Raw genomic sequence first — 19,602 nt, 5'->3', positions numbered from 1 at the left:
CAATGGAAACATTTCTAAATAAACTGCCGACTAGAGGACTAGTGCTTGAAAATAAGCTGATGTATGTGCAAAACATTGTGGTAATTATTTTTCCTGATGAAAAATGTCGAAATATGTTTCCAAAGTTTTTACGGGATTGAAAGCCTTCACTTGAAATATTATTTGCATTTTATTTTCGATATAATTTTTAAAACTTCTGATGAATTTTCTCACCCCATGACGGTAGACCTCTATCCCACAATATGCATATCAATTTCTCCGTATTTTAAACAATCAAATGTTATATATTCTACAAGACATAAAACAACTTCATGAAGATAAATAGGTAAGTGATGTTTTTTAAATGTTTTATTGAGTGCTGCGAATATATACAAAAAATAGAGAACCTAAACAGCTATTACACTAAATAATTAAAATAAACAAAGGCATTATAGTGGCGATAACATATCAATTATTAATTTGAATAACATAATATTTTTTACTTGTAATACGCTTTACTACGCATAGCTATTTTCAATTCACATTTTGTGGATAAATAAATCTGATTTTCTGCATTCGTCTGATTTCGCTCAGAAAAATCGAGGAGAAATTGTTTTTTTTTTGCCTCAACAATAATCAATTTAATAGTAACATCTGCCTATTAAATTATCGCCTTGAAAAAATAACATGAATTTGATAATAGTTGGTCAAATATATCCTAATGGTGCCTTTACAGCAACATTAATTCATTGACCATATTATTCAGGTCTCTCAATCCGCATTCTGTAATTCAATCTCTTCTGTGGCTGAACATTCAATTCACATTCATCCCTTTTCATGGCTTTCATTTAATGCTTTCTATAAATAAGAAAAATGTTGTGCAGTTGCAGAAAATAGACATCAATTTTAGCATCTGACAAATTTGATTTATTAATTGATAAAGCCCAAATGAATTCGCCTTTGCAGATATTCCCGTACCCGATAGTGATAAGATTTTGAAAAATGTCAGTCACATTAATAGGCAACTCTGCAGGACAACAGGGTTTCGAGAAAAATGTCAAAAAATCTTCTACATGGAGAATTTAATGATCTACCGACACGTTTTATCGGCATTTCTCTTTACACTTGATCGATCTAGAGATATTTTAGAAATAATGTCAATGAAACCTTCATTTTCCATTCATGTATTTCTCTTTTTACAATTTCTCACATATCATTTTTCGAGCATCTTAGAATTGAATGGCTTCAAATATGCTGTCGATTCAGTCTAGCAAATAGCGTCCAAAGTACTCTCTCAATCATTTTGTAGAACCTTTCGATTAAGAAATTAATAGCAAAAGGATGGACCAATTAGTTCATTCCCGTTTTGATCTTACCGGAAAATAAAGCCACAGAAAATTCAATTCTTTACTTGAAATTATCCTCATTAATCTTTCCTCAGTCCAATTTACTTTTTTCATAACTCTCTCTCAGCAGAAAAATAGAATTCTTAAAACGTCAACTTACATTTTTGTTATTCATTGTTATTATTTCTCTTTACTTCTCTCTTCCTTTACAATCGTCATTGTCAGTCATACGTACAGTAGAAAGCATATTCGCCAAATATAACTTCCAAATTCCTTCAAAACTCTTAACACTTCCATTAGCATTCCCCTGAACTTTTTATTCTTTCAATTTGCAGCGATGAAAAAACTAAGTCAATTAAAAAATCTCAACATGTGTAATCCTCGGTGAAATATCTAGAAATTATCATATTCTTCCTCCTCATCAACTTTACAGTGTTATCGTCACCATTCTCTCACCGAATTCCATCAAATTTTCAAATTACTCTTAATGATTCGATATATATATTTATATATAGATATATATCAAAAATATCCTTAGTAAAATAGAGCATTTTCATATATAGAAATTGTATACCAAGTTTTCCATTTGAGTGCTATGCAAATACAATAATAATTTCCTCACACATTTCATAACTCGCGCATAAATATTCTATTATTACTCAATTTTTATTCCTCCATAGGAGAATCAACGATTTGTGTAAAGACAATGATGTTCACACTGCAGTTCATTTCGATTTATTATTTTGCACGTAATTGTTTATATCTTATTATCGATTGAGCTTAGCTCCATCTCCAATTAATTAAATGAAAATTACTGGTTATTTCCATCTCAATATAAGGCATTAATTAACTAATCAATTAATTATTCGAATAAAAAAATTCCCTTAAAAATGAATTGATTCCAAGAGCCAGTCGTTTCATACAGTAAAATAGTAAAAGTTTAAAGATAAAACTAAATCAAGCAAAATTTTCACTTCTAATTTCCACCATAAATTCGATTGACTAATTGATTAATTAATCAGTTAGCTCAGAAATTAATCGTTAGATGCTAAACGATCATCACAGCTCGGAAATTCCAGTTTTCATTTTTTCGATTTTTATTTAACAATGAAGATTGGGGCAATTTGTTGGTCTATCCATCTGGAAATCGTTCAGTCCTTTGCTGCTAATCCATTATTAACTTACATCGTTAATTAGGTATTTACATCAACACTATCACTTTTGCCAAAAAAAAAACAGCCATCTATTTATCATTTAGCTCTGATTTTTTTCTCCACTCTCTAAAACTTGTGATTCTCAATAAGGCGCTTTCACGTTTATATATCGGATCATGAATTTATATTTACTCATATAAATCAGTAAATGCGCCTGGATATTTAAGCATTTTGTATATTTTTCTGTTAATTATAATAAGAATAATAATAATATAATAATAATAATAATTAATTAATTGATATAATCAATCAATCGATTATGGATAATATGTAATAATTATCAATAAGTAATAGGACTTGACGATTGGTCGGGCCCAGAAACTAAAAAAAGAAAAGATTTTGCTTTATAGTTATATTTACAAGAATTACGAGCCACGTAATAAATAGAACTTAACACATTTTTCTGCATTTTCTGAACTCCCTTTGAAGAAATTGAAAAATTTCCCGTTTATTCTCCACTTAAAATTCACTTATTCGAAAAAATTAAATCGGTAATTCATAAATTATTAATCTAAACTCGTGGGAGCCTACAAAAATGTTTTTATATAAATCAATGTTCAATGATTAATCTATGACAAATGAAAAGACGAAAAAATTATTTAAAAAAATGATGTGATGAGAATACAATCGTCAACTGTATAATGCAGATTGACCAAGAAAAAAGATTTTTTAGTCATTTAAATGTTCCCTGCGAGAGATTATGATTGGTATACGTCAGTAGAATATTTAAATTAAATAATTATTATCGCAATTAACCTATGGATAATTAGAAACTAGTAACGCTCCACGTCTTTCTCCTCACTGATTTGTCAACACACTCCACTGAGTCTCATTTTTTTTGCGACAATTAGGCACTTTTCGATATTTAATTCCCGTCACTATCAATTATTCATTTTTTTCCATAAAAATGATTTTTTAATTTGTTCATATGTATCATTCATTAGGGGTGAAACCCATTTGAAATGGTAATGCATTCTGTTGATTTTGCAACCATATCGACAGAGGACACTTGTTTCACAGAAAATTCTCATTGATAACAGTGTTTTTGCCATTTCGTGAAAACAGCCTGTCATCAAGATTTATTCATAATTTCCTGAAACAAAATATTTCTACGATATTTGCATTAAAAATAAAAATTCCATTTTTATTATAAAATTTGAATGAACTTATCGGAATACTTTTTTTCTACAAACGCGGTTTCTAAATGAAAAAAAAATCCATTCAATATATTCCAGTTCATCTCCCAGCTGCAGAGCTAATTATCTACAATTTTATAATTCGGTGAATATTAAAGTTCGAAAAAATACAAACCCACGTAATTGTGAGGTAACCACGGTGGCCCATCTTCCAACATTTTTACCTACTTTCATCTCATCATGTCAAGTAGATGAGTATTGAATCAATTTTTGTCAAAAATATTCATCATCCTACTCTTGCCCGCCTTTTCCTCCCCCTCCTCCTTCTCACTTGTCACTTATCCACATTTCTGGGAACAGTCTGTGGTATAACCGTAAGGGATTTAGGAATTTTTGGTAGAATGGGAATGGGGCTGTTCGATGGTTTTGTTGTAACCTGAATCGATTTTGGCAGATTTAAATTATTAAGAAGATTCTGTGCAGGAGTATTCTCATTAGCCAATGATCTAACGTCACAAATTAAGGGCTCGAAGTCACCACGACTCTGACGATTGAGCATTTCCTGTTGCATTCTCAAATGCTTTTGAAACTGCGTTTGAGCAGCTATTTGTGCCTTTTGATATTGGATATTGCTCAGCTTTGTGTTGGTCGATGTAGGGGTTTTTTCATTTATCATCTTCTGCTTCTTCAGGGTCTGAAGTCTCTTAAAATCTGGCTCAGTCAGTTGAAAGACCTTTCCGCCAGATGTTCCAGAACCAGTAATTTTACTCGGGAAAGCATCTTTACGTTTAGCTGAACCATTAGCTGGTGCAGTGCCACTGCTAGAGGGTAGACTGAGTCGTTGAAGATTCGGCGGTGGTTTTTTGATTATTGAAACTCCTGGGTTGATTTTCAAAACTCGCGATGTACTAGATTTCGATGGTGTTTTAGCAGGGGGAATTTTTGACGGAGTCGTGGCAGTTGGAGTGACAGATATTGTAACTGGAGTCACAGGTGTGGCGATACTACTGTTACCAGGTAGAGAGCTTCTGTCTCTCTCCATCAAATAGCCGCCACTGAACCTTTTCGAGTGATGAAAGTCATTTGGAATTGGCTCAGTGATTGGTTCATCCATCTTTTCAGGTCCTTCGTACGATATCAATCGATTTTGCACCGATGTAGAGTAATTTATAGCATTCCTAGAGGCATTGGGTGCTAAGACCAAGTCTCCAGACCTGTAATATTTTTCCAGAAGAATGAGGTGTCTGAGGAAAGAGCTTTGATTGCCATAAGGTCTTTGTAACTCTTGCCAGAGTAGTTTTGTGTCTCTATCGTATTGAATTATTGTCGCACACTTCTCCCATCCTTGAGGCGTTATTTCCCGTATATTTGAAAATTCAATATTAGCGTGGAGACCCATCTCCTCTTCTCCAGGGAACAATGTTCGAACGCTTATTGAGGGGTTTGCACCTAATCGCTGCACCACTGGAGTTATATCGTTGGAATTTTGATTCTGGTTACTGCCCAGTTTGGGTTTTTTGGGTAATCGCGTTAGTGTGACTTCCTCTTTATCCATCGCCAGGATCTCTACAACATTGACACTATTGTCGTCCGAAAACACTGGAGAATCTGTGGAGTAGAGATGTTGATCAAGTGCCTTACGTTTTTTCAACTTCTCTACTGTGCCTTCTAGGTCTAATATTTGTTCGGTTATGGAGGAAGTGCCATCGACTCTTTCTTCCGATTCTCTGCGTTCAGTGTCTCCTGAATTGTCGCTTTTTGGAGGCTCTGGAGTTGATTTTTCAGATGAGGTATTACTCTCCGGAGATTTTGACAAACTGCTTTTGGATAATTGGCTATGGTACTTTGTTTTTTTTACAGATTTCCGATCTTTGTCTTTCTCCTTGTCTTTCTCTTTATCCTTGTCCTTATCCTTTTCTTTGTCTTTGTCCTTCTCTTTCTCTTTATTATCTTTAACTTGAAAGTTTTGAACTGGCTCCTCCTCATCATCATCAATATCGAGATTGTTGTTGTAGAGAATTCTTTTTCGATAACTTTTTGCAAAAGATCGATGACTCACATTCATGTTTTCTACGTCTTTGTATTTCAATTGCAGCTGCGTATAGTAACGACAAAGCTTACAAACGAAGGTGCCGGATATGAGTAAGATGGGGACACCTTGCTGGGGAAGAATACGATTTAATTCGTTTGCTTCACTGACCGGGAGGAGATGAGTGTGGTTACGGACTAGGCGACGTTTGCAGAGGGCACAAGTCAAGAAACGCTCGATTGTCGCATAATGAGTGATGCAGAAGGACATGGATGTGTGCTGACTTGATTCCCAGTCGATGTCCACCTAAAAATACATTTTTTTCCCCGAATGATCAGTCTCAATGATTTTTTCAACATAAATACGGAATGATTTAGATTCAATTATTTGTCATATTTACCTGATTCTGAAGGCAAGATTTTATTTTTAAGAGCCATCGGCGTTTCACAAGATGTCTCGCGGAATCTCTGCAATCTTTGGCGGAACATTTGGAGACCATCAGCTGTCGGTGTTGTCGTTGCGGCTTTGATATATTCGTCGGACTTGTATTCGCCTGGAAATGGAAAATAGTGGAATTATTCAAGTTAGTAAAATTCTATTAACCGCTAATCGACAGAAACAACCAAAATCTAAAAAAGAGATTTAACCAAAATTTTTGTTAACATTTTTTTTCCGGCCCTGAATTTATTGCCAGCAAAGTCGACAGGCTATTGAAAATATCTCACTGAATCTGCTGCACTTACATATCTCTGATATACTCAACTATATTCTCTCATTCCTTAAATATTTTTGGTCATTAATCAATTTGTTGAAAATAAGAAAAAAAAACTAGCGTACCCTAAATTTCAAATTATACAATTTCAAAATTACTTACTTTTCTATCAACATGACGATAACAAGCATCACACAAGCACGAGTCTTTAGTGAGATGTCTCTCAACATTCAAAATTTTTCTTCTCCTCTCATCGGACTTCATTTGTGCCAAGTGCATCGGTGTATCAAGTGACCCGAATTTCCCAAAGCAATAACAACATACATCTGCACAAAGACGCCCAGGGTGAATTGAGAAAGACGAAGATTTCTCTGGAATAATGAGACTCTGCCTGTCCTTAGATGAAGTTTCCTCGGGATCCTCATCTATATCACCATAAACTAATTAATAAATGAAAAGCAAAAAATTTCATTGAAGAAACAAGTGTTAATTTTTCGAAATTAAAGTGGAAAAGTTGTTTCCTTCCTTTTTTCATGCAGGAATTTTTCAATTAATCATTAGTAAACAACAAACAAATTTAATACAAAAGGAAGTCAACTGATGAGCTACTGTATTAGGATGTAGGGATTTCGATGTTGATTAATTATGTAGTTATGCCCGCAACCAGGATTACCGCAAGATTGTCTGTGGTTAGTAGAGAACTTTCGGTTCGCACCAGAGCTGCTATCTCCCAAACCACTGGTTCCGAGCTGTAAAATCAACAGAAACAAATCGGTCATTGAAACAATATTGATAAATTAATAGTTATTTACTATCTAGACTCAGAACAAACTATCTCTCAATTTCGATCAGATGTTTTCGATAGCCTATTTCAGAGAATAATCCGTTTTTTTTCAATAAGTTAAGATCTATACGATTAACAATTGATAGACAATTTCCGATGGTGTGTTCATTATTTTCTGAATAAAAGAGAAACTCACCTCCTTCTGAATCGTATAGAATTCAGGCGAATCTCCACCGCCCTCCACTCGACCCTGCTTTAGCACCATCTTCAGCGGCGATCTGGATCGTTTCTTCTCTTTCCCCGAGTCCTTAGGCACCCTGATCACCGTCTTGAGTCCTCCGGAGCACTGCTCGGTCTTTGCCTTTTTCCTCTCCGCAGCCTTCTCAGCGGACTCGAGCCCCAACATCAAAAGAATTTTCTCCTTCATCGCTGTCTCCTCTGGGGTTTCCATTATCTTCGTTAAGGAAATACTTCCAGTGGATTCTCCGGAGGTGGATGCATCATCGCAATCTTTCTGCCCAAGTTCAGCCATTCCAGCTGTCTCCTGCATCCCCGCACCCTCGATGTCTTTCAGCCTATGACTCTCACATCGATCACCCCGTAATCTCGCTACACATTCTGACTTTTCCTTCACCGATTCGAGATCATTCTCCGATTTACTTCGATCATTCTCTTCAGTACTATTACGTCGATCATGCTCAGAGAATATCCGAAGACTTTCGGTTCCCGCGAGACGTTTGTTAAACTTCTCTGCCGAATAATCCCGATTATTTTCATTAATTTTTGCTACTTCATTATCCAAAAGTGTTTCTTCTTTATTCTGCTCAGGTTTCTTCGATTCTCGACGGTTCCTCTTGGTTTTTTGACACGGGCTTTGGATGAGAAAACCATCCTCTCGACGTCTTTTTATATCTCGGGTCCTCCTGGTTCTTCCTTGATACTCTTCCTCTGGTTTTATTGATACCATTGCCTCACCCATTTGAGGAGAATCTTGTCGTTCAGTCTCTTCATATTCGTTCGAATCTGTAGGAGTTTCTGGCTCTGTCTTAATTTGTACCTCTGGAGGATCAGGAATCTCACAAACTTTCGATTTATCGAATTTTCTTTGCTTGTCCCGAGCACGTAAAACTCGTTTACCGTCTTCCTGTTTGTTCTCAGGTGATTTGGTGAGCTCATGAGCAACTTCCACAGCTTGCGGTAATTTTTCAGCAGTTTCTTCAACATTTTCAACGGGTTCTGTGGGTTGTACCTGCAGTGGAACTGAATCACAGTCTTCAGAAGTGGTCAAAACCACTTCTGCAGTATTTTGAGGAGAATCTGGTTGTTCTACTAGTGATTCTTCAATAGGAATAGGTAGAGAGCTGGAATTTGACTCTAAAGGTTCATCAACAGGTCCAAATACTTCAGAAACATCATTGTTTAAACTAGTTTCCACAATTCCTTCTTCTTTAACTTCATTAGGTGATGCGTCTATCGAAGGAGATGCAGAAATAAGACTCTCTAGTTCCCTAGAGATACTCTCGATCGTCTCAAGCTGCGGTGAATGTTCCAATGGTTCAGATGTTTGTAGTGATATACCCATTTCAGTCAATGTTTCATGCTTCACAAAACTAGTCACTCTTTCTTCCTGTTGTTCTTCATTCTCTTGTTCACTTTCAGTCATTATTTTTTCAGACTTGTCGACATCATTGATCTTTGCTTGTTGTATAGTGTCTTTGAATTCATTATCAATTCCATCATTGTCTTGTAAATCGTCAGTTCTGCTGGACGAAGCCTCGATAGAATTATTAGTCAAAGTAATTTCTTCACTTTCATCGCCCATGACTAGTTTTTCAATTTCTTTGGCAGTGTCTGCCACCTTGGGCACCGTATCATCACTATTATCAGTATTATTACTGGTACTACTATTACAACTATTACTAATATTATTAGAAGTATTTTGCAACGAGATTTCGTCGGATCTGTTGGATCCATTTGGCTCATTATCATCGATAATGATCTCTGGGGGATCTACATTTATTATTTGAGTCTCTGTACTCACAGGAACAATTATCTCCTCGATTTTTGGAGAATTCGTAGACTCCAGGGATTTAGGGAGACCCAGGGCCTTCTCTGGAGCGCGAATTCTACTCTCAATGGATTTGGCAATTGTCAGTTTGATATTTTCAATCATTTGATCAATCTGAGATTTTGGAGCGGTCCCGTCAGCCTTTTCATTACCATACATTGAACCCATTGTCTTTTTAACATCAATGTTGAGGGAGGATCGACGTTTTGCTGGAGTTTTATCGATTGTGAGCTTACCGAAGGCATGAGGTTTTTTAGTTTCGTCCAAAGGCTCAATTATATATAATTCTTCCTCCTCAGTTCGAATTTGAGAATCCGTACTTTTTGCCTTTGTCTTAGATCTCAACGTTAAACCCCCCTCAATTTCCGTAACACCACTGTTATTATTATTTTCGCATTCAGTGGAAATTGGCAAATCCACGTTAACTAATTTTGAGTTTGCCGATAGGGACACAGAAATATCACCGATGGTAATTTCTGATTGTCGTGACGAGTCCGCTGTTTCGCCCATTGGTAGCTCCTCTGCAGTTTCAGAAGTCGCTATTTCTTCAACATTTGTTCTACGGCCTTTCTTCAAATCATCGGACTGAGAAGAATCCAATTGTCGCAATTTCCCATTCCGCAAGCTTCGTTGACTCAATTTTCTTTTAGACTCCTTAATATCTATGGCAGTCTGAAGATCATCAGTCGATGTTGATTCATCCTCATCAAAATCTTCATCGATCACCTCCTTTTTGATCTCATGTTCTGATAGCACTGATTTGTCATCAATCATTTTCTTACTCCGTGTAACTTTACCCTCAGCGGGCAAGGCTGAGTAATCTAACTCACTGTCACTAACCATCGCCAATACGTCGTCAATTGTTGAATCAATCGTGGATCTTGACAATGGTGATTCGAGTCTATGACGGGATATTTTTGGATCGTTTGAGGGGCTAGATTTACGATTCTTCAGGTACTTCAGGTCTGGGTCAATTTCCTCTTTGATGTGGAGGTTACGTCTAGTAAGTTTGGCACTTTTTTGAATGTCTGAGCAAGACGAGAGCTTCAGCTTTCGAGCTGTCTTTGGACTGCCCCGAGATGTCGAGAGCTCGTTCTTATCCGAAGAAGAGAGTTCCTCCGCCAGTGGTTTGGGTGAGGATCTCGCCTTCTTTATTCGTGTGAGGTTTACTTTAGTCGTTTTATTTGTTGTTTGAGTTGCAATTCGCTTCAAGTTCTTCACAGGTGCGTTCTTCGAAGCTTTCCCCTTGATCAAGTTTGATTTAACTGCACGCAGTTTTTTTTTACATTTGAGACTTGTGAGGACTTTCTTGCGTGGAAGGGCGCCCTCAAGCTTAGGAGACAGCTTGCTGCTTGTTGCTTCTAGTATGAAGGGAGACAGTTTGGCCTTCTTGGTCTTGCTCGATGAGGCTGGTAAAGCTGAATCATTGTTTACCTTTTGCTTTGACTTTGAGGAAGGCGCTAAGGGTCTCTTTTCCCTGGATGCCATCTCACTTCAACCCACATTGGGCTTCTGAAACGACATTTTACAACTGTTCGTCATATTAAAATTACGTATTCAATCACATATCGTCACCGTAGAGCTGGAAGAGTGTACAATTTATGCTTTGATACACTACTTCTACCCCTTCTGCTCTCTTAGGACAATATGTGGATGTCTACATGCACAGGATCCTTTTAGTCCGCTCTAATTCTAGGTATTTATGTTAAATTATTGTACCGATATCCCCTGACGACATTATTTTTAATGAAGGGGAATCACGAAATTCTTCTTCAATAAGCTAAAGAAAATTTTAATAATAATGTGGAGGCGTTCTTCGTTCACGAAAATGGAAAACTTTCTTCGCGTAATCAATTTCAAACAATAAAATGGGTCTAGTTTTCTCTTTACTCGATTCCGGCAAATCACTAAAATCATTCTGATATTCTCTTTCCGCCACGTTTGTATGAGACTTCTCACAACTATTGTGACCTCTTGACTTTATAAAAAAAATTTCGGTTTACGTTCCTTTTTCCCTATTCCTAACATAGTGGATGCTTCCTATGATTTTCCCTCTCTAAATTTCAGTTGCGGAAATTAATTTCCCCCTATCATTAATCATTTGATCATGTGTAAGTAGTACATGGGCTCCTATACGCGACAAGAATGCGCATTGCGACCACTGACGACGCATAAGTATTGAGACAAATTCTCCCCCTTTCTCTCTTGTTCGGTTCTTCTTCTTCCTTAGCTGAACCGTCGAAGGATAACTATGGCTTGTCGATTACTTAAAAAGCTCAAATAACGTCATTCTAACAGGGTACCCAAAATTTTAGGGGATCAAAAGGGGACGAAATTCTAGACAAATCAGAAGATTCTGCTTGACTTATGACTCCCGTCGATGGTTAACTAGTTATTAATAAATGTAATTAGAGAATGATGATAGGCTAAAGCTAGAATTTATAACTAGGAGCAGTTGGGGGAGAAGGAAGGGTACAACGGGGGGGGGAGCAAGATTCCTCTAAAGCTAAAATCAGATCCCTTTGAATGAATTTGGATGATCTAAATATATCCGGAGTGGAAATACCGCTCAGACCACCTGAAGTCGAATCAGAAATGGATGCATCTATGTTCAGGCTCGATTGATCAGGTCGAACCTGTTCAGTGTCAACGGTAGCAAGGATCAGGTATTTTTACTCTTAAGGGTTGAATCTATAAAAAGTCTCGGAGAATACGGTGGTGGGAGATTGCTGATCCATTGACAGTCGACAATGTATGCGTCAAAACGAAAGTTAGTAGAAAAAAATTAAAATGTTAAAAATAATCCAAGGCCTCCAATTTTCGAAACCCAAGAATTCGTTTTTTTTTTAATTAAAAAAGAGGGGAGCAATAGCAATCGCAAAATAGTTTTTGAAAATTACTTTCCTGAACAAGTGATTACATTCATAATTAAATTAAAAATGCCAAAAATTCGCAAAACATTGTAAACAAATTACATGTCTAATTGTTAATGTACGGCCCCCACGGTATTCCTTCCAAGGCGCAAGCAAAGATCGTAAAAAATCTATATTGACAATTTACGAAGGCCCTTTTCGCTATTTTCCTCCATTCCCATGTCCCTGCACTCAACATGTCTACTAAGCAAAACACCTTGCCATTCAACTTGAAGAATTTATAAAAAAAAAAACTATTACTTTTCCGAAGGAGTTCCCTTTAACCACCAACTCCCCTCGCACACCCCTTAAATACCCTAAAAACGCAGCCCAACCACCTCAGAGTGAAGAAGCAAGTCTTAAGTCAGGCCCACTCCATCGATATTCCCCTCAAACCCGTCTAAATCACACATCCAATCCAATAAACCAACGTTCCTACTTTCCCCACCCCTCTCAATACTTCCCATCAGCTATCAGCAACTTCACAAAGTTCCCAACCTCTACATCCAGCTGGGGAAAAAAAAACGTGACAAACTTTGCATTACCATTGCTCCAATCTCTCCACTACATACGAAAATCCTACGAAAACTGTGGCGTGAGTTCTCACCAACAGGGGGGCACAGCGCAATGGAGACGTTGTAACAACGGAACGCTCGCGATATTTTCCCAGCGCGATATTGCGATACAATTCTCCACAAAATTCCTAAACTTTGTCCTCCCTAAACACCTTCCGATTCCTGGAAAATTTTCATCCAAGAACTTTCTCGAACGACCCATCGGCTCTAGGTCGGCGAATAAATGTTCCAAAGCTCATGCAAAAAGACCTCAAAACTTGATGAAAAAAAAAAGAAGTAGACGTAACTCAGAGGAAAAAGAAGAGTGAGAGAATCCGCCACGAATAAACAAAAGGTCGGGGAAAAGTCGGAGTCGCCAGCATTTTTCATTGAATTGTTGGGCGTCCTGGAGGGTTATCAGACCCTTGAATATATAATGGTTAGTTAATAATCATAATGAACTTACCAATGAGGCCGAAATTTGTTTCGGTTGATTGTTGTAACAGGATGAAACAACGGGAATAACTTAACAATGTTATACCCGTGGAAAAACACACACCAGTACCGTTGCAGGGTTGCCTCTTATACGCCTGGTACTACTTGCTGCTTTTTCACACTACCGCCATCTGCTGGCGAATTATTGTAATGTTAATACATAGTCTATTTGAGCTAACGCATTCGTCCCCGAGACGTGTTGCTTCTCATTCGTCTGTTGCTTCGATATCCCCTTTTCCCCTTGTTGTCACTATTTCGAGGAAATCCACCCCTCAATGGTTTAATGGGTAAATCCTGAATTCACTGATTCAGGGGCGGGGATTACATGCTTCAAAGACAACCGGATCATCTCATGAAAATAATACCCTCAAATACGTGACATATATCAGTGAATTTTCCCCTTTAATTGTTCAATGATTATTCACCGATCGTTCGATGGGGAGATTGGAACCATTGGCAATTAATAAATACTATGACAGGGACGACATCCGCCCTTAATGTCTATTGAAATTTATCGAGTTCCGGGGAATTGATAAGTTAAAAGTCAGGGCAACACAATTTTACACGATTTCTTACTCCTGAATGTAAGGAATTACTGGTAATGGGTATTGAAACACTGGTCGAATATAGAATTGCACTTATGTAGAATGAGGTTCGTTCGTGATAACTTACGAGTGGGAACGGGAAAATGGGAGAGTGAGAGATTATCCAGAGATGTCCACTGCCACTTTTTTTTGACCATGTGAACTCAACATCCTTTTTATTATCACTGACAACTGGCTATGTTTCAACACTGAATCGAATGTTCTCTGAACCGTTCTGTTACTGTTCTACTGTAGTCCAATTTGGGTTTCAACTGGGATCATTGAAAATTCCAACCTTTTTTGGGGGTGTCAGGGACTGGATAATGGGAGGGGGGCACTTTATGCACTTCAGGGGGGTGGGGATGATGGGAGGTATGAAATTAGGAGATTGGCTTTGGGTAGATTTTAATATGATACACTCCAGAATGAAAAGAAAGACGCGCCCGTGAGCACACGTCAATGGCTGACCACATCGACCCTTATATTTAACAGAGTCAAAATGGCGGCCCTACGAATTTTTGCACGTACCGTGCTTTCCACGTGTCGGCAATATTCGAGGAGAATTGACGGGGTATTATCGCCGGGGGAGGACTTGGGGTTGAGAGTGAGTATTGGCAAATGATTGGTGTATTAGTTATTCAAAGTTCTTGGGGCTGAGGAGTATTTTTAGGTTGAGTTCAGCACATTTGTTTAGGGAAGGCTTTTTCGAAAATATCTGTCAACTGCACTCTATTAGGAATATGAGAAGTGCTTGTTTAAATTACTCGATAATTATTAAAATTAATACGGCAGATGACAATTAACTTGATAGATTTTTTGTAGTATTTTTTGAGAGGTTAAGGCTTCTAGGAAGTATGCACTAGAAAGGATCGTGTCTCATTGATTTTTAACCTTTGCAAATACTCTCAGTTAACTTAAAAGGCATTCGACCTGAGAATTGTATTTTGTTCTACGGCTGTATGTGAAAAAAATTCATGATAAAAAAAAATAATGACGATTAAATAACATTAGACATCACGTCATGCCAAAATATCTATGTACAGGGCATTGTGATGTCAAAATGCAGATTTTGTTTCAGTCAGCCAAAACTTCTTGATTTTTATTCAATTTTTTCGGTTGCCAGACATGTCCGTTGCTCGTCCTCTAGAGATTAGCCTTCGTCGATTCCCTAATTCTTCATTTGACTCCATTTACATGTTTCTTTGCTAACTTATTAATGTTTTCAAGTCATAAAATTGATATTCCAGGTCGCGAAACGATGGGCCAGTTTCAAAACCTCCCCCGTATACAATGAGGAGACAAAATACACAGATTTTGAGGTCTCCAGTGATCCAAAGGAATGGGCGTTTGTAGAACGTTGTTTAAAAGCGACTTATATACCTAGTCCTCCTAAAGAAGTGCATGATTTGCCCTCTGGATGGAAACCCCAACGAGGTAAACAGATATTTACAATTTTTTGTATCAAAATGTTCATTTTTTAAATATCTCTCTGTTGTATTCTTATCTTTTATTGAATCATCCATTACAGAGGAAGCAAAATCACTTCCTTACTACATAGAACGCACGAAAAATCATCAACAACCAGTTTATCTGGTGAGAAGTAAGCGAGGATTGAGAAGACTCACAAACGTTCGGAAAATCCAAGGAAACATCATCGCTTTGCATGCGGAACTTAAGCAATATCTGTTTGAAGCAACCAATCGTCCGATTGGGTCTCAAATCCTGGAGCCCAGTGGTGTCATAAAATTCAGGGGTGATTATGTCTCCCTCATCAAAGAATGGCTCACCAAGAAAGGATTTTGAACAAGTGAAAGAAAACTCCAAAGAACTGCTCATAGAACAATCCCAATCTTTATTCTAAAATATTTCAAAATTCATAAGATGTTGTCAACAAAAATGTTGAGAAACTTGTAAGTTCCAAGAAAAATTTAATACAAAAAACTATTTTCTTGTATTTTCTAAATCCTTCTTTTCCATTACTTTCATAAATCTATTAGTAAGAATTTAGATTCATCGATTGTATAGATAAATGAATAATAAACACCTTCTCTTGTTTGAATTTTCATTTTTAATTAAAATAACAATCCAACGTTTAGCAATAAAAATGGTAAGGGGGAAGAAGGGCAAGGAGAAGAGCAGTTCATAATCGATAAAAATGAATGATTTGATGGTATTATTTTTCAATGTTTATTTTGCGTTGAATAAAGTTCTGTCCCTCTTATTGTAAAGCGTACGACGGATTTTATTTAAAAATCTTGCCCTCCTTGAACTTGCGCCCCTGGCTGTCGTTAGCTGTCCAACTGAAGTATTTGTCAACGAGTTCCTTCGTTGGTGCGTCCTTGGGGTCAAGTTTCTTCCAGTTATAACAGTCGTAATCGATTTGCCAGTCTGGGCTTAGCTGTAAAGTACGAAAAAACAAACGCTATTATAAGTAATCTGTAAAAACATATTTATGTTTATATGTAGTTGTCAATTAGGCCAATTTTTTGAAGAGCTCACGGAGAGAAAGCGCACAGTCTCAGAATTTTAATAATCACTATTCTTCATTACTACATTCGTACGATATGATCATTAATAATCTCATGGACAGATTCAAATACTAGTTAATCTCCATGTTCAATTCAAATTAAACATATCGCAAATAAATTATTTAAAAAGTTAAGGAAATCGAAAAAATGGACAAACAAAAAATATAGTTAAATAACAACGACTGTCATCCCAGAAAATGACTTTTACGTTTTCCAGGTCAATAGCATAAAAAAACGTCTATCTCTCCATAACATAATATGCTATACTATTGTTTTGCCTTTCTATTGACTATCCGGTTGTTTAAATAGAATAGATAAAAATGACATCAACTTACTGTGAATGCAAGATCTTGTCCACGCCAAACCCAAACGCCACTAATAGAGCTGTCGTTGTCAGTTCCAAACAGACAAACACTGGCGAATGCTGCCTTCCTCATCTTATCAAGACGTTGGAACATACCACCGATGAGATTGCAAGACATGAATGTCTTAGTTAATTCGTGGTTGTACTTGTACTCGCCGAACCAGATGCTGTAGTTTTCAGAATCGAATTTCTCCCAGAAGTAAGGAACTGATACAGCCTCATCCTCATTGGAATAGCACCGTTTGAAGTCGTCCATATTGAAGGTACCTTTAGGTAAAAGATCGAAGGGATCTTTGCTTTTCGGCTCCGCAGCTAGAGCAGCATCAGCAGCATCAAGCTCCTCAACGGGCTCTTCCTCCTTGGGTGCTTCTTTCTTCTCCTTCTTCGCCTGAAAATTCACAATAATTATCTAATACACTGTTATTTCTCATTATATTTAATTACAGGAGACTGACAAAATCAATAATAATTTTTTCGTGCCATAGAAATGGCAATCAATTGGTGAGTATATGTCGGTTATCTTGATATACGATTTATTTACCTTTCCCTGTGACTGGGCGAACTTTTTGGGGTCATACTCCAGGGCTTTGTCAGCCAATTTGAATGCCCCGATGACTTTTATGGTTTCTGGTTGATTGACAATAGTCTGGAACCATCTGTTGGTATTCTGGTAAGGTTGACGGAATTTCGGGTCCAAAACGTACTGATATAGGTGGAGAAGGGTCGTGGCAACACTGATGTCTGCAAGGGTGATGCGCTCGCCGACTAAGTAGGTTTTGGATAAGAGGTGGACGTTCAGGGTACCCAAAACTTTCGCGATATCCTCTTTAGCGTGTTCCCTGGTCTACAAGCAACGAAAACGTTATTTGAAGGTAATATAATATTATTACGGTAACAGATCGGCCTTCCACAAACCAAAAATTACTTTTCTCACGAGGATCAAAATTTACGGTTCCATGGCAAATTATCATAATAATCTACGCCAATCAGATACCAGCGGACTAGACTGTTTGTTAGTTAATAAGCTGTTGTAGCAACCGACCAATTGATGAAAATTTAATATCCAAAAATAATGGTCGATCAATAGCCTTCAATATTTCTCCCTGAGTTACGAAATTTAACCAAAAAATTATAATTTCGCCTTTGAGGGAGAAAACATGGTGTTTAGTGATAAATGCTACTTACCTGTTTGTTGTATGGCATTATGCCCAGAAGTGGAAATACCCAAGCACAACTAGCAGGATGAATCTCAGAGTCAGCAAAGCTCATCCACTGAATTATCTGAGCACGTTCAAGTTCAGTCTTTCCTCGTAGTTCCTCATTTGACACTATAAATAATAAATCATTTAGTACTTTATTAATAATTTCAGAGGGGGGGGGGGGTCTGAACGTTTGAAGGCTGGAAATTGATGTCATTTCGAACAAATGTCTTTAATGATCTCAAATGAATGTTTATTGAGAATTTTCTACATTCTCAATTTTTTGCATTTGTCAAGAGGCTTAGTCCAATCAGAGATAATTCCTGAATTTCCAGAATTCAGATATGTAAATAAACTTAATAAGCACACACGTCTGTGAATTTCTACATTTAATATTAAAACAATATTTCCTTACCGTGATAGGCAATAGCATTGCTCTCTGTGAGACATTGTCCATCCGTTGATTCAAACGCCGGGACCTGAACGAAGAGATCGCATTAACATTAAAATCAGGTAAAAATTGTAAAAAAAGCACTGACGAACAATATAAGAATATCGCTGCAAAAACGAAATGAAAAAAAAATGACACATCTCTGAGAATTCTGATGAAATCACCCACACCATATGTCAAAATCAGGTCGTGGGTCTAGTTGGCCCAGACTGAAGAATTCCTTGTATACAAAAATTAACCAAAAAGTCATCATCTCCGTTATGCGAATTGGACCGACAACTACTTGAATTCTAATCTTTCGAGCTCACTAAAAATTTATTAACCGACCTTTCCCATTGGGAACTTCTTGAGGAACGCATCAGTTTTATTAGTCTCCCCAAAAATGAAGTTCTCAGCAACTTTTAGCTGAGCACCGGAGTACTGGGCCGCAATCAGGGCCTTGTAAGCCCGGAAATTCTCTGGGTACGTGTACAGAGTCTGAAAAAACAAATAAATACACATTCAAGTAATTAAAGCATTAGCCAATCTAATTATACATCAATAAATCGTATGGAATGTTTATTTAGGCCGATGCTTATGGCTGAAAATTCTTAAAGTTAAAACTTACACCAGACGCCATTGTGTCTTACTACGGAAAGAGGAAGTCGAAGACCGGTGAAGATGATGACAAAACTTATAACAAAGTATAGTGCAGGCTATACCGACATCCAGATCCAGCGAGCTTGAAATATTTTTTTTTATGGAGAATGTCCAGTATTTGCAATTTTTCGAAGCTCTGGCATTCTTTATTGCTGTATCTGTTAATGAGGGTGGTGTGGTTTACAGATGTTATTTGAATCAATCAATAAAGTCTGTAGAAAAATGATCTCAATGTTGTGGGAGTTTGTGGATTACTGAATTGTGATTGGCTGGCTGTCACTTTTGTTTCTGATAGACATAACGGTGCCACCAATAACATGCTGAAGATTGGCCTAGGGAAATTTGACTAGCCTGCACTATACATGATGCTAGGGAGGTGACGTGATATAGGAACCAGGATTTGGGCGGGAGAGTTCAAGCAGATTGACGAAATTCAATAATCAATTAAAATTACTTATTGTTTGAATTTGTGAAACTCAAATGTATAAAATGGCTATAGTAATGATAATCACGGTTTATATTATATATTTTGCAAATATATGAAATTTTACATTAGGTACACCTAATATTGAACAGATATTTTAATTGTTTTAGTGGATAAGCTAAAA

General features: G+C 37.1%; 3 protein-coding genes across 6 annotated transcripts; 1 reads left to right on the top strand and 2 right to left on the bottom strand.

Moving 5' to 3' along the window:
- Positions 1-333: 333 nt before the first annotated feature.
- On the bottom strand, positions 334-14,284 carry East (enhanced adult sensory threshold). 4 transcript variants are annotated; one of them, XM_064121384.1, is made up of 7 exons: positions 13,902-14,284; positions 13,201-13,363; positions 7,397-10,780; positions 7,090-7,165; positions 6,579-6,841; positions 6,105-6,257; positions 334-6,010 (listed from the first exon to the last, which is right to left on the bottom strand). In XM_064121384.1, the coding sequence occupies exons 3-7, from the start codon at positions 10,754-10,756 to the stop codon at positions 4,010-4,012; spliced, it is 5,853 nt and encodes a 1,950-aa protein (XP_063977454.1). In that variant the 5' UTR covers positions 10,757-10,780; positions 13,201-13,363; positions 13,902-14,284; the 3' UTR covers positions 334-4,009. The 4 variants fall into 4 exon arrangements, with proteins under 4 accessions (XP_063977454.1, XP_063977455.1, XP_063977456.1 ...); XM_064121385.1 differs by having other exon boundaries at positions 13,201-13,360; XM_064121386.1 differs by having other exon boundaries at positions 7,397-10,799; positions 13,201-14,284.
- LOC135162677 (large ribosomal subunit protein mL49) lies at positions 14,235-16,046 on the top strand. The gene is made up of 3 exons (XM_064121412.1): positions 14,235-14,417; positions 15,061-15,247; positions 15,342-16,046. Exons 1-3 carry the CDS (start codon positions 14,313-14,315, stop codon positions 15,614-15,616), a joined length of 567 nt encoding a protein of 188 aa, XP_063977482.1. The 5' UTR covers positions 14,235-14,312; the 3' UTR covers positions 15,617-16,046.
- On the bottom strand, positions 15,977-19,207 carry LOC135162671 (elongation factor 1-gamma). Its single transcript, XM_064121400.1, has 7 exons — positions 18,963-19,207; positions 18,683-18,832; positions 18,320-18,383; positions 17,891-18,033; positions 17,247-17,549; positions 16,677-17,093; positions 15,977-16,211 (listed from the first exon to the last, which is right to left on the bottom strand). The coding sequence occupies exons 1-7, from the start codon at positions 18,972-18,974 to the stop codon at positions 16,056-16,058; spliced, it is 1,245 nt and encodes a 414-aa protein (XP_063977470.1). The 5' UTR covers positions 18,975-19,207; the 3' UTR covers positions 15,977-16,055.
- Between the last annotated feature and the right edge of the window lie 395 nt (positions 19,208-19,602).

The sequence above is a fragment of the Diachasmimorpha longicaudata genome, chromosome 5 (genome assembly GCF_034640455.1).
Source record: "Diachasmimorpha longicaudata isolate KC_UGA_2023 chromosome 5, iyDiaLong2, whole genome shotgun sequence".
In the NCBI taxonomy this organism is placed as follows: domain Eukaryota; kingdom Metazoa; phylum Arthropoda; class Insecta; order Hymenoptera; family Braconidae; genus Diachasmimorpha; species Diachasmimorpha longicaudata.
This window is presented reverse-complemented; position numbering and strand designations above follow the sequence as displayed.